At 42.4% G+C, this 13,923-nt stretch overlaps 1 protein-coding gene across 1 annotated transcript in view; it reads right to left on the bottom strand.

Annotated features, from left to right (window-relative positions):
- LOC146812899 (alpha-2-macroglobulin-like) overlaps positions 1-13,923 on the bottom strand; it is a 225,325-nt gene that overhangs the window by 200,450 nt on the left and 10,952 nt on the right. Inside the window, exon 2 of the mRNA XM_085619970.1 lies at positions 10,437-10,620. Coding sequence (XP_085476096.1) covers positions 10,437-10,620 — 184 coding nt within the window. The remainder of the gene's footprint in view (positions 1-10,436; positions 10,621-13,923) is intronic.

The following is a 13,923-nucleotide window of genomic DNA, read 5'->3' as shown; positions in this document are numbered from 1 at the left end:
AGCAGTTGCGCGCCATTTAATTCAATGAAGTGCCTCTGAGGCCCGAACGGGGCCCAGGCGTGCGTGCTGTGTGCACCATTTAATTCATGACGAAGTGAGGGGGCCCCTGGAGCTTGGGGGCCCCCCCGCAACGCGGGGGCTGCGGGGGCCTGTGTTACGCCCCTGGGCATAGCACAACACAACAAAACACCACCAGACACCCACATAGTGGAGAAAGAAGAGAAACCGCATACGCAAGGAAAGACAAAACAAAACACCTACGATAAGAGAAAGACAGAAGACCAAGATGACAAGAAGAAAAGACATCACGACAGAACAGAACACGCAAAAGAAAACAGGGAAGATGAGAGGAAAATACAATATGATCCCTCACCCAAACCCCATGCAATGTTGATTAAACAATTTAATAAGAACAAAACATTTTGTTGAAAAATTGAAAATGATGTAAAGTAAGTATAACGTAGAGATGATAACACGAATGGGAATAAAACCTATGACAGTAAGGGTAAAAACGGAACCAACACAAATGTGAAAATGTAAGGACTAAAACCCATAACTAACCCCTACCACGAGGAAAAGGGTCGAAACTAAAATTAATGGGACACAAGCCCTTGAAAAGATAGCCCTTGTGAAACTCCAAAATGTAAAAGACACATGACGTGAAGTGTAACAATGGAACTAAAACCCAAACAACCCATTTACGAGAACAAGGGACTGAAACGTGCATTGTAGTAACGGGACCAAAACCCAAACAACCCAAGAATGAGAACAAGGGACTGAAACATGTAACATAATAATGGGACTGAAACCCAAGCAACCCAAGTACGAGAACAAGGGACTGAAAAGTGCATTGTAGTAATAGGACTAAAACCCAAACAACCCAAGTACAAGAACAAGGGATTGAAACCTGACCTACCCTAAAACGAAAGGGAGGATAGAAAATTTTAACAAATGTAAAACCTATAACCAGTCTCAAGCCGGTGAGCGACTTCTCAACCGAAGCTCCATTTTAAAAGCAGAAATACACAAGTGGAAACAAGTAGTTAAAACTGTAATTTGAAAGAAACTAGCACTGTTTGATAAAAACAAACTTGACCACTGCAATTCCAGGTGAGTAAGATACATGGCAGACTACAAATGAATACTATACCAGTAAAGCAGGGTGCTGGAATACCCAATTGGAACGTCAGAAGACTTAAAATATACCTTTTAAACACAAGTGTGTAGAAGCATAATTAGGGTATGAGTAAATACTCAAGCAGCGTGGTTTGCAGAAAATGGACAGGAATCACGCTCAAATCATGCAGAATAAAATCTCGAATTGGACGTAAAGTGCCAGAGTCATCGCTGGTTTTGTAGAAAAAAACAGAAAACTTTATCGACAGCGTGGTTGGCAGAAAAAGGACACAAGTGTTGGAAACTCCTTGAGAATACGTGGCTCCAGGCTTGCACTGATGCCTCCAAACAGAAGATTGCAAAAAGAACAATTGATGGACAGAATGCAGATTAATCTCATACCTTCACCCCAGTACAGAGATCTGGGCCTGAAGCCATCGTTTTTTGCTCACCATACCATTCCAGTTTGGACCCAGCCGTATGCAAATCAGTCTTGACCCTACGCTGATTGGGAACAGTCCAGCTCGAACTGTCAGGCCAGGTCCTCCCTGGACTGGAAACAAGCATTCTAGGACCGGTTTCGGGCTTTCAGCCCACATCAGCCAGGATAGCTTGACTCCAGTGGCATGGAGAGCACGGGACCCACATCTAGGCTTACCCGTCCCACTCAGGTTGACAAATGCAAAAAGAACAATTGATGGACAGAATGCAGAACAATGTCATACATTCATCCCAGGACAGAGATCTGGGCCTAAATCCATTGTTTTTTTGCTCAAAATGCCATTCCAGTTTGGACCCAGCCGTATGCAAATCAGTCTTGACCCTGCCCCAATGGGAACAGTCTAACCTGAACTGCCAGGCCAGGTCCTCCCTGGACTGGAAACAAGTATTCTAGGAACGGTTTCGAGCTTTCAGCCCTCATCAGCCAGGATAGCTTGACTCCAGTGGGAGGGAGAGCACTGGACCCACGTCTAGGCATACCCGTCCCACTCAGGGTGACAAACGGAAAAAGAAAAATTGATGTACAGAATGCAGAACAATGTCATACATTCACCCCAGTACAGAGATCTGGGCCTAAACCAGGTTTATTTTGCTCACCATGCCATTCCAGTTTGGACCCAGTCGTATACAAATCAGTCTTGACCCTGCGCCCAATGGGATCAGTCCAGCCTGAACTGCCAGGCCAGGCCCTCCCTGGACTAGAAACAAGCATCCTAGGACCGGTTTCGGGCTTTCAGCCCTCATCAGCCAGGATGGCTTGACTTCAGTGGCATGGAGAGTACAGAACCTACGTCTCAGCGTTCCTGTCCTACTCGGGGTGACAAATGCAAAAAGAACAATTGATGTACCGAATTCAGAACAATGTCATACATTCACCCCAGTACAGAGATCTGGGCCTAAATCCATCGTTTTTTTGCTCACCATGCCATTCCAGTTTGAATCCAGCCGTACGCAAATCGGTCTTGACCCTGCACCCAATGGGATCAGTCCAGCCTGAACTGCCAGGCCAGGCCCTCCCTGGACTGGAAACAAGCATCCTAGGACCGGTTTCGGGCTTTCAGCCCTCATCAGCCAGGATAGCTTGACTCCAGTGACATGGAGAGCACGAGACCCACATCTTGGCATACCCATCCCACTCGGGGTGACAAATGCAGAAAGAACAATTCATCCCAGATCTGTGACTAGGGGTGAGTGTTTGTAAAGTTTCAGCACGCCGTGCATCATCTTCTTGTGTTTGCTATGTTTGCCCTAAGTTGGCAGGGTATGCCCAGACGTGGGTCCCTTGCTCACTTTGCCACTGGATTCAAGCTAGCCTGGCTGATGAGAGCTGTTAGCCCGAAACCGGTCCCAGGAAGCTTGTTTCCGGTCCACGGAAGACATGGCTTGGCAGTTCGGGCTGGACTGTTCCCTTGAGGCATAGGGTCAAGACTGATTTGCATATAGCTGTGACTGAACTGGGGTGGCAAAGTGAGCTAAAGAATGATGATGGATCCAACCCAGATCTGTGACTGGCAGTGAGTGTTTGAAAAGTTTCATCACTCCGTCCATCATCTCTTTGTGTTTGCTTTGTTCGTCCAAACAGAAGATGGCGGCATGTTTTCAGACGTCCTTCAAACTGAAGAGTGGCAGTTTATCTAACCCAATTATTAAATTGTAAGCGAGGGAAAAAACAAATGAAAAACAGAAAACTTCTCACCAAATCTGGCCCCTTGTAGATGTAAAACACACTCATAAAGGCACCAACGAGCATCATATGCCACAATTAACTTGCAGTTGAAAACAAATGCAAACACTGCGTTAGCAAAGTGTAGGGTTAAAACCTTCAAGTGCACTACAGTTAAAGTTCAAAACAGCTTACTGAATAACTGCCGCTCTCAGACACTTGTAAAAAGATAGACATAATGTAAACTAGTACTATGCCATGTTGATCCTGTGTAGCCCTTTGGATGTCCGCACACAGTGACTAATTCCAACTAGTCACAGATCAAAAACACACCTCGTAGTTTGTAGAAACATCCCGATCCAGGGCAGTGGCAATGACAATGAAGGAGAACTTCGAATGTAAGCATAAATATTGCTTAACTGAATACGGGTTGTAGTTTTCAGACAACCAGTCTTTGTAGATCTCAGAGATTGTTGTTGCTGGAACACACACGGTAGGGCTGGGGTTGTCCGATGCAATGGACACTGGTGGGGCTTCAAGGCGTGCTGTTCCAGTTTCTTACGTTACTTTTGTAGAATTTTAGGTTTCAGTACATCCTCTTGCAAGACAACTTGGGGCCGATTCACAGAACTAACTTAAGACAAAATCCTAAACTTACTACTTTTGGTATTCACAGAAGTTAGGATTTGGTCTTAAGTTTGTCTTAAGACAAACTTAAAACAGACTTAAGACAGACTTAAGACAGACTTAAGACAAACTTAAGACAGACTTAAGACAAACTTAAGACAAACTTAAGACAGACTTAAGACAGACTTAAGGCAAACTTAAGGCAAAATCCTAACTTAAGTCTGTCTTAAGTCTGTCTTAAGTTTGTCTTAAGTCTGTCTTAAGTCTTTCTTAAGTCTGTCTTAAGTTTGTCTTAAGTCTGTCTTAAGTCTGTCTTAAGTTTGTCTTAAGACAAACTTAAGACTAAATCCTAACTTCTGTGAATACCAAAAGTAGTAAGTTTAGGATTTTGTCTTAAGTTAGTTCTGTGAATCGGGCCCCCAGTGTTGTGTGTATGTCCTCTTGTGGCACAGACTTGTTGGGTTTTTCTTCGTGAGTTGCGAGTGCTTGAACAGCTTGTAGCTTTTTCCCAACATGTCAACTTCTTTGAACAACTGTAGAGTGTGGAAACGTCTCCAACTCGTCGCCATAAAAAAATGTAGTAACGGGGTCCAAGCTGGTTGTAGTAATTCAGGAGGATTTATTGTAGTAAGTTATATTTCCTGTAGATCAGCCCCACCAGGAGCAGCCAGCACGCTTCTCAGCCCCATCTCAACTGTAACTCTACCTCCAGGCGCCCAAAATTCTGAAACACATCATCAATTAAACATTCCACTGGCTGAGCATGTGGTGAAAATACATATTATTAACAAGAACAGGATATAACACAAGCATAGAACTAATAAAATAAAATGTTACACAAACTCATTAAGTTAAATATGTATATATTTAAATTAATTATTTAATGCACATATAAATGTGCTGTAATATTTTATTAAAATAGTTCTAGTTCTAATATCTCTCTATATATGTACAGATGCATGCATGTGTCTGTGGGCCCGGTTCACAGAACTAATCTGAGACAAAATCCTAAACTTACTACTTTTGGTATTCACAGAAGGCATTTAGTAGTAGTAAAGCTAGGATTTAGTCTTAAGTCTGTCTTAAGTCTGTCTTAAGTCTGTTTTAAGTCAAACTTAAGACAAAATCCTAACTTTACTACTACTAAATGACTTCTGTGAATACCAAAAGTAGTACGTTTAGGATTTCCTCTCAGATTAGTTCTGTGAACCGGCCCCTCCGTGCCTATATGTAAATATAGGTATATATTTTAGAAATGTAATATGTAATTTGTGGGTGTGTGTTTGTAGTAGTATCTCCCTCCCTAAACTCCGTGTTATGTTTCCCTAAACCTCTCCCATGTTGTAGTAATCAGTAGTGGTAAGTAGTAAGTATTTCCCATTTTCCAGCCACTTCCCCTTGTTCCTTCCATAGTTACTACCAAGGTTTAGGCTTAAAAGTGTGTTTCTCTCATATACTGTGGCCGAGATGTCTGCACTGAAAAGATAGGTGAGGCGGTGAGTTCCAGTTTGTAGTGCATGAGCAGTCCCACTACAGTGATATTTCACAAGCTAAAAAATGAGGTTTTTGTTTGGCCCCTTTGATTTATGCTATTAATATTTTGAATGTTTGAGTGTTTGATCTGCTATAACAGGGCTCCCCAAAGTCAGCCCTGGTGGGTTAGGATACATGCCTGATTTTTGAGATAGCTACTTTTATCTAAATTGCGATATGCTAAAAATCTGGCATGGATCTGGCCCTCCAGGACTGACTTTGGGGAACCATGTGCTATAGCAAAATTTCTTTCTAGCTCAAGTGGTTGAAAAATTACATTTAAAAAACAATGGCAATAGCAGACCCTTTATAAACGTTATCTCTTGACTTTTAAGTTTCTGTTTGCTCCATTCAGGTCTTACACCGGCACTAACGAGGTGTGTCTTTGCCCACACAATATAAATAGGTATTGAAATGACAAAATGAAGAAATAGTACACTCACAGATTGTGCTGCATTATGTCTACTAATTGGCCTTTTCTTGGCGCATCATTTTGTCCATATAAATCACAATATCCACGGGTCTATTCATACAACCCTCTGAATTAATGTGTGTTGGAGCCTACATAGGACCTAAAGACACCGCAACGTATACACCTCTTTAGAGGCTATAAAGAAATATCTTTAAAAAGGACGGATTCCCATCACTCACCATTGGTGACATGCTTCATCGTCTGGGTCTCCTCCTAGTAACACGCTAGTGTCACTAAGGGCTGCAACCCTTTCAGAAGGAAAGGGGAGCTCACAATTGTTTTTATGCTGTTCAGAATTTGGCGGTATAACACGCTCTGTGCGATCCTACAGATGTGAGCAAACAGTTTGTGTAGGAGTGATGAGTGCAGTGCAAGCTAGTGAAAAGTAGTGAGTTACAATTGAACAGTGAGAGAGAAAAACTTTAATTGGATCTCTCATTGCTCCAACTTAAAAACAGTGCAATGACAGTTTTCAACAAATAACTGTCTATGAGTAGAAACTAGGGGTCAACATGTTTCAGCCAGAAAGGATATATTCATCCAAGACTTTCTTCAGGACCACATAAATATTGCTACTGCATTAGCAAAAAACCAATATAAATAAGAAATGGTCTGCAACAGATATAACCTAGTCACCTGTTTTCAGGGATATACGAGTTCTCTGCAAATAACTGATTGCTGTTAGCATCTGAAAAGAATAAAAGAACGGTTCACATGTAAGGATTGTCACAACTTCAATGGGACTCATGAGCTCAACACATCAGATCGATGCATAGTGACCTGTTTAATCTTCATCTAAGTTATTTTTATTTTATAATTACTTGTTTTCATGCTTTCCCGTATTGCATGAGAAAAAGACCTGGCAAAGGCTCAGGAAAAGGAGGCACCGCTCTGTGAGAAAACATAGGAAAGAACAGGACATGTTCATGATAACCTTGTTATCTCTTACCCTCATTTGTGACTGTAAAAATGCTAACTAATACTCTGAGAGTGGTCCTATCTATAATGCTGTGGAACTTGGAGAGATATCTGCACAGGTAATCTCCAATGCTCATCTACACTTTGTTTAACAAGGAGACCCAGTTTGAATGCTCTCCTTTCCTTCCTGTTGATGTAATACTCCGGTAAACGGCCATGATGCTAAAAGCCTCCTACTGCTTATTCACGTGCCCGATTACCCGTTTTACAACTGCAGTGTTTAACACGTGCATACCGGCATAATATAGCACACTCGTCAGCGGTGGCTCGGCGAGAAGACCAATAGGCTCCAGCACTCTCCCGCACACAACCAATCTGGCAGTAAGTGTCCTAGAAATCCCAAACCTGTAACAGCTAGTCATCAGACACCTTACTGTATATCCTGATAAGGACATCTCAGCAATTGGAGCCCAAATCCCAGACCACCCAAGATTTTAAAAAATAATAATAAGCTGGCGGAGGCACCTATAGCTATGGCTCACCAGAACAAACCGTACTATTACGAGGAAACAAACTCTCAGAATCGGAATTAACCATGCTTATGCGAAAATAACCAATGGGAATAATCCGCACGCAGACGCTCAAAACATATAGTGCGCGCAACAATTGCCCCTCACCTGTCCGTCGGTACCTCTGGCAGTTCATTAAGCCGTGTGGGGAGGTACCGAACGTAGGGTGACTCCGTTTTTTATCCTTAGCACGACAGTCTCGAGCAAGTCACATGATTCGCCCTGCCCAATACTCTGGGCGTGACATTCTGAGATCACCTTTTTAAAAATGGAGTCACCCTGAGTTCGGTACCTCCCCACATGGCTTAATGAACCGCCAGAGGTACCGCCGGACAGGTGAGTGGCAATTGTTGTGCACGCTATATGTTTTGTGCGTCTGCGTGCGGGGTATATTCCCGTTGGTTATTTTCACGTAAGCATGGTTAATTCCGATTCTTAGAGTTCGTTTCCTCATAATAGTACGGTTTGTTCTGGTGAGTCATAGCTATAGGTGCCTCCGCCAGCTTATTATTACTTTTTTAGAATCTTGGCTTGGTCTTGGATGTGGGCTCTAATTGCTGAGAAGTCCTTATCTGGGTATTCAGTAAGGTGTCTGATGACTAGTTGTTACAGGTTTGGGATGTCTAGGACACTTACTGCCAGATTGGTTGTGTGCGGGAGAGTGCTCGAGCCTATTGGTCTTCTCGCCGAGCCACCGCTGACGAGTGTGCTATATTATGCCGGTATGCACGTGTTAAACACGGCAGTTGTAAAACGGGTAATCGGGCACGTGAATAAGCAGTAGGAGGCTTTTAGCATCATGGCCGTTTACCGGAGTATTACATCAACAGGAAGGAAAGGAGAGGATTCAAACTGGGTCTCCTTGTTAAACAAAGTGTAGATGAGCATTGGAGATTACCTGTGCAGATATCTCTCCAAGGTCCACAGCATTATAGATAGAACCACTCCCAGAGTATTAGTTTGCATTTTTACAGTCATGGTCCCATGTGTCGTGTGTGTGCGTGGTGCTCCTTTTTAACAGTAGACAAATGAGGGTAAGAGATAACAAGGTTATCATGAACATGTCCTATTCTTTCCTATGTTTTCTCACAGAGCGGTGCCTCCTTTTCCTGAGCCGTTGCCAGTCGAGGTGAGGTCTTTTTCTCTGCAATACGAGTAAGAATGAAAAGACGTAATTATAAGATAAAAAAGAACAGAGATGACGATTAATTGGGTCACTATGTACCGATCTGATGTCTTGAGCTCATGAGTCCCATTGAAGTTGTGACAATCCTTACATGTGGACCGTACTTTTATTATTTTCAGATGCTAACAGCAATCCATCATTTGCAGAGAACTCGTAAATCCTTGAAAACAGTAGGTTATATATGTTGCCAACCATTTCATATTTATATTGGTTTTTCACTAATGCAGTAACAATATTTATGTGGTCCTGAAGAAGGCCTAGGATGAATATATCCTTTCTGGCTGAAACATGTTGACCCCTAGTTTCTACTCATAGACAGTTATTTGTTGTAAACTATCATTGCACTGATTTTAAGTTTGAGCAATGAGAGATATCAATTAAAGTTTTTCTCTCTCACTGTTCAATTTTAACTCACTACTTTTCACTACCTTGCACTGCACTCATCACTCCTACACAAACTGTTTGCTCACATCTGTAGGATCGTACATAGCGTGTTATACCGCCAAATTCTGAACAGCATAAAAACATCCATGAGCTCCCCTTTGCTTCTGAAAGGGTTGCAGCCCTTAGTGACACTAGCGTGTTACTAGGGGGAGACCCAGATGATGAAGCATGTCACCAATGGTGAGTGATGGGAATCCGTCCTTTTTAAAAGATATTTCTTTATAGCCTGTAAAGAGGTGTATAGGTTGTGGTGTCTTTAGGTCCTATGCAGGCTCCAACACACATTAATTCAGTGGTTTGTATGAATAGACCCGTGGATATTGTGGTTTGTATTTAGCATGTGAATGGGGTATATATCCACACCAGGTCTTTAAACATTCCCTCAGACCCTTTCTCTACATTATAGTGTTTCTTGCATCATTTTGTCCAACATGTTGACAACTCTGGCCGTTCATTGCTGTATAAACTCAGTGTCTTTGGTTATCAAGGTTATTAGGGATCAAAGATTGAAATCCTGCACCTGCACTTAATTCATTGAGACAACATAATCTACTGCATGGATTGGGTGTGCCCCGAATAAAACAGCAGAGGTAGCTTTGGAGCAGATGGGTGTTCAATAGACCATGGTAACAGATTCGCCTACTTCTGAGACATGTTTAGAGATAGTAATTCAAGCGAGCAGCCATGGATTAAGCTAAAAAGAATGTGAAAGAGATCTTCAGTGTCTTTGCATACAGTGTGAGCACGGTGACATTTTTACAGCATTTAAAGAGGTGATGGCATTCCTAAATTATACTCTTTTCGGGACCATGTTGGCTAATGCACCAGAGATGGCGAAAATGAGGCTGGTAGAATACAAAAGGATGAGAAGCAGTGGACCAGGAAGGGGGAACTGGGTTCAAATGGAGAGGATTGCCTTTGAGGGCTGGAATATCACTGAACAAGTGTGGTAGATTTAGGAGGGTGTAACATGTGGCACTAGCTGCAGACTGAAGGACCTTCATCCAATGTGAAGAGTCCTCGCGAGGAGGCTAAGGAGACAGAAGACTGTGGATCAGGTGTGAGCAGATGTTACATCCCTGTTCAGTTCAAAGGGCATGAGGGGGGGCAACCCAGAGAGGATGGTCTTGGTAAGGGCCAAGGCCTGATGAGTGTATTGAGGAACTAGTACAACTCTCGGGTTTCTTTAGATAGTAGTGGTGGGGCCATGTTTGTCATCTGAGACATGTCATATATTGTGACTTAGATCATTACCATGAGCACCTCTTTATGAAGGGCGTTTAATCCAATGTTCAAGGCCAAACCAGGGGGTCAAGGCATATGGATTGTAAGGGAGTAACTCAACTTTCGTTCTCCACTCTAGTCTATGACAAGGGGTTCCCAAATACCCTGCTGGCTCACACATACCTTCAGATCCCAGCAGTGCTCTAAGTCTTTCTCTGTCTCAAAGTCATGCGCAAGGCTGACATTCTGCGTCGGGTGCTCCAGAGTGATGCTCAGCGTGAGCGACTCGTTCAGGTGAGTGAGGACCACGCATGCCTTCTCTGTGTGTGTGCCATGGAGCACGGTGGGGACGAGCAGCATGTAATGCCTGAAGGGAATGCCAGGGAGGCAACATTAAAATGACCATCAATAATATTATTATAATAACTGTAAACCTCACTAATGTTAACATTAATAGTAGAAGTAGAAATATCTTAGTATTACAAATAATATATGCATTATTATGTACGACACATATTACTATTATTTGTTATTTTTTATAACATATGTGCTTCAAATTGATGCAAATTAGTGTGTGTGTGTGTGTGCATGTGTGGGTGTGTGCGTGTGTGTGTGTGGGTGTGTGTGGGTGTGTGTGTGTGTGTGTGTGTGTGTGTGGGTGGGTGGGTGTGGGTGTTTGCAGTAAAAACAACAGATATGAAAACCATAACTACACTTGACAAGTTAACTGAATAAGTTAATCAATCACTGCTATGAGCTGCAGGTCATGAGTCTAAAGCCTGCCAAGGCCTTCTATGCCATTAACCTCTCCCTGGTCAATACACTGAATTCCCTAAAATTAGATAATAGTAACCCCTGTCATTTACAGCACTTGGATCAAATATTGGGATAACAATGCTTAGGCAAAAACTAATAGGTTGGCAAACCTTTCTCGTTGGACTGGATTCCATCCTACTAGGGTACTCTTACTTTTCCATGGATATTAACCTTGGGACCTCCAGGCCAACCTTGTCGGTAGGCGATGCTCTATGCCCTGAGGTAGGATATACCATATAATGTGTTCCAAACGACAAGTAGATGAACCTATGTCTCACACCTTCCTAGCTTCTACTTTATGGGAGTCAGCAAATCCAGTGGCCATTGGCTACATTTACCCTGGAAATGTGACCAACCACTGGCCATTGAATTTGAAGTAACTATCTCTTCTTAAAGTCAGTTTAGATGAAGCAGGGCACTTTCACTACATTATCTATTTCACTTTCCATTATGCAAATTTCAATGTATACCTCACACTCATTGAATTCAATTCACAAAGCCATTTGCTGGTGTATCTTCTACTTAAACATGCAACTGTCTCGTTTGGCAAGTGCAAGATACTCACATAAGCATTCGTAAATCAATGAAAACGTTGGGAACATCCCTTAATTCAAGAGCTTGTGGGTATTCCCAAACTTTTTTGAGATTCATTCACACAACAGAAATGGTAGATAGATTTCTGCCAGACATGGTAGGAAATTCATAACCAGGGTGGGTCCAGGGGGCTGGGGGAAAGGGAAATGGGACAATCTAAAATGGGTTGGGGCATAGGTGAAGGGTTTCTGATTCGTCTGTGGAGTAAAATACTTTCCCATTGGATTAAAAGGTATGTTTGCATAAATCTGCATATTTCCTCTCGCTCATTAATAAACAATGTAGTCAACTGGCGCAGATCACTGGTGTAGGTTTAAAAACAATTGACAATTCCCCAAAATCAAAATTCCGATTCTTAAAAGCAGTGGCTGCTTTGATAGTAATTTTTAACACAAGAGGCAAGAGATACAGGGATAAAACTGGTGGGCTCACAGTCAGTGGTCATCATGAAGATCTTGCGTGCATGTGTGCCATTTGTAGTTCATAGCATTTCATAACTCAATAATACTCCTCCTTTCTGCCTCAAAAGGATAGATGTGTGAGATCAATGTACGAGGAAGACATTAAGATGAACTTCCCAAGCCTTTACCCTTCTTACTTTTGTCTCTTCTCCACCTTCCATCCTTCTTGCTAGTCCTCCTGTTCTTGGGTGTCCATCTTGCAAGTGGATGTTGCGTGTTGTGGTGCCATATAATCAAATACACAATTAGATCACTAAAGTTCAGAACCTGGGCTATGGTCTAGTTACAGGAACATCTTCTCTAATGTAGTAGCAAGGGCTGGAGAGATCCCAGACACCTGGAAGGGGATGGAAATAATCCTGATATTTGGAAAAGGAGATGCTAACTGTCTGTCAAATTTTAGGTGTTTCAGCCTAGTAGATAATCTTCAAACAATATTTGCCAGGAAGGTCTTAAATAGATTGCAGCAGTGGATGGAAGATCAGAGGATTTTAACTCCCCTTCAGGCAGGATTTCATGCTAAAGTTAGCCCTTTAGATCAGGTTTTTAAATTTGCCCTCCATTATTGAAAATACATCCTGTTCGGCAACAAGAAATTTACATGGCATTTGTCGATCTGCTGTATTTGATCTGATACCCAGGGAGATCCTATGGAGAGTACGAGCAGACACAGGAGTTCCAGGCGGGTTAGTTGAATTAGGTTGCATGAAAAAAACTATGCACTGGTCAGGTGGGGTGATAAAGGTAAGTTGACAAAGTGCATCCCAATCACAAGAGGGGTTCGACAGGGCTGTGTTTTGACTCCCACCTTGTTCACTCTATATATAAATGATGTGGCTGGGGAACTGACAAAGTGTGTAAATTATGCCCCCACTCTTAACGGGGCTAAAACACCCATACTTTTGTTTGCAGATGATTCATTATTAATTTCTAAGTCTCTCTCCGATGGAGTTACAGAATCTGCTAAATAATTTTGGGAGTTCGGTGGCCACAGCAGTTTAGAATTAAATGCTGAAAATTCATAGTCTTTAGCAAGAATGTCAGAAAGCTGTCCAGTTTATGAGGGATGACCGTTTGGGATGGTTTTTAGCATTAATTATTTGGGGGTGACCCTGTCAGACAAATTTAGGTGGGTCCACCAAATAAATAAAGGAGCCCTCACGATATCACATAGATCTAAGGCCATGCTACGCTTTTAGAAGAACACATATTCGCTTCCTATCTCCCCGGCCTTGGAAGCCTATCAAACGAAGGCCCGAAGCGCCACACCGTATGGCGCTAAAGTTTGGGGTTACACTAATACCACGATGCTCGCAGTGACGGAGAATTCATTTTGTCATAGCATTGCTCTCGGTCCCCGCAAATAGCCCCTGGTTCCACTCTGTTTTGATAAGGGGATGAAAAGAGTATCTGATCAGGCATGCTTAAAACCACTGCTGTTCTGGATTTGTATCTGGACTTCTCCTGAGTTAGGCAATTATAGAGATTCCTTGAGTGATGTAAAAATGTGGATCATGCCATGGAGATCCCTTGGTTAAGGTTTGCTTTGTACTTGACTGTTGCAAAAAATGGGGTTTGATCAGAATGTGGGATTAATCTGAATTACTTTGTAGGGCAGTTACACAGATTTTGAAATTCACATATTGGTACCTAGTGTGGCAAGAAATAAGTTGGGGCTCTCTGGACTACCTTACCAAGAAGTTCTTGGTATTTAAACCCATTCCAGCTTTTGAAAACTATATGGACCTTGGACCACCGCCGGCCAAGAGCTTGTTTATCAGATTTAGAATAGGTTGTTT

This window comes from Triturus cristatus, chromosome 7, assembly GCF_964204655.1.
Source record: "Triturus cristatus chromosome 7, aTriCri1.1, whole genome shotgun sequence".
NCBI lineage: Eukaryota > Metazoa > Chordata > Amphibia > Caudata > Salamandridae > Triturus > Triturus cristatus.
This window is presented reverse-complemented; position numbering and strand designations above follow the sequence as displayed.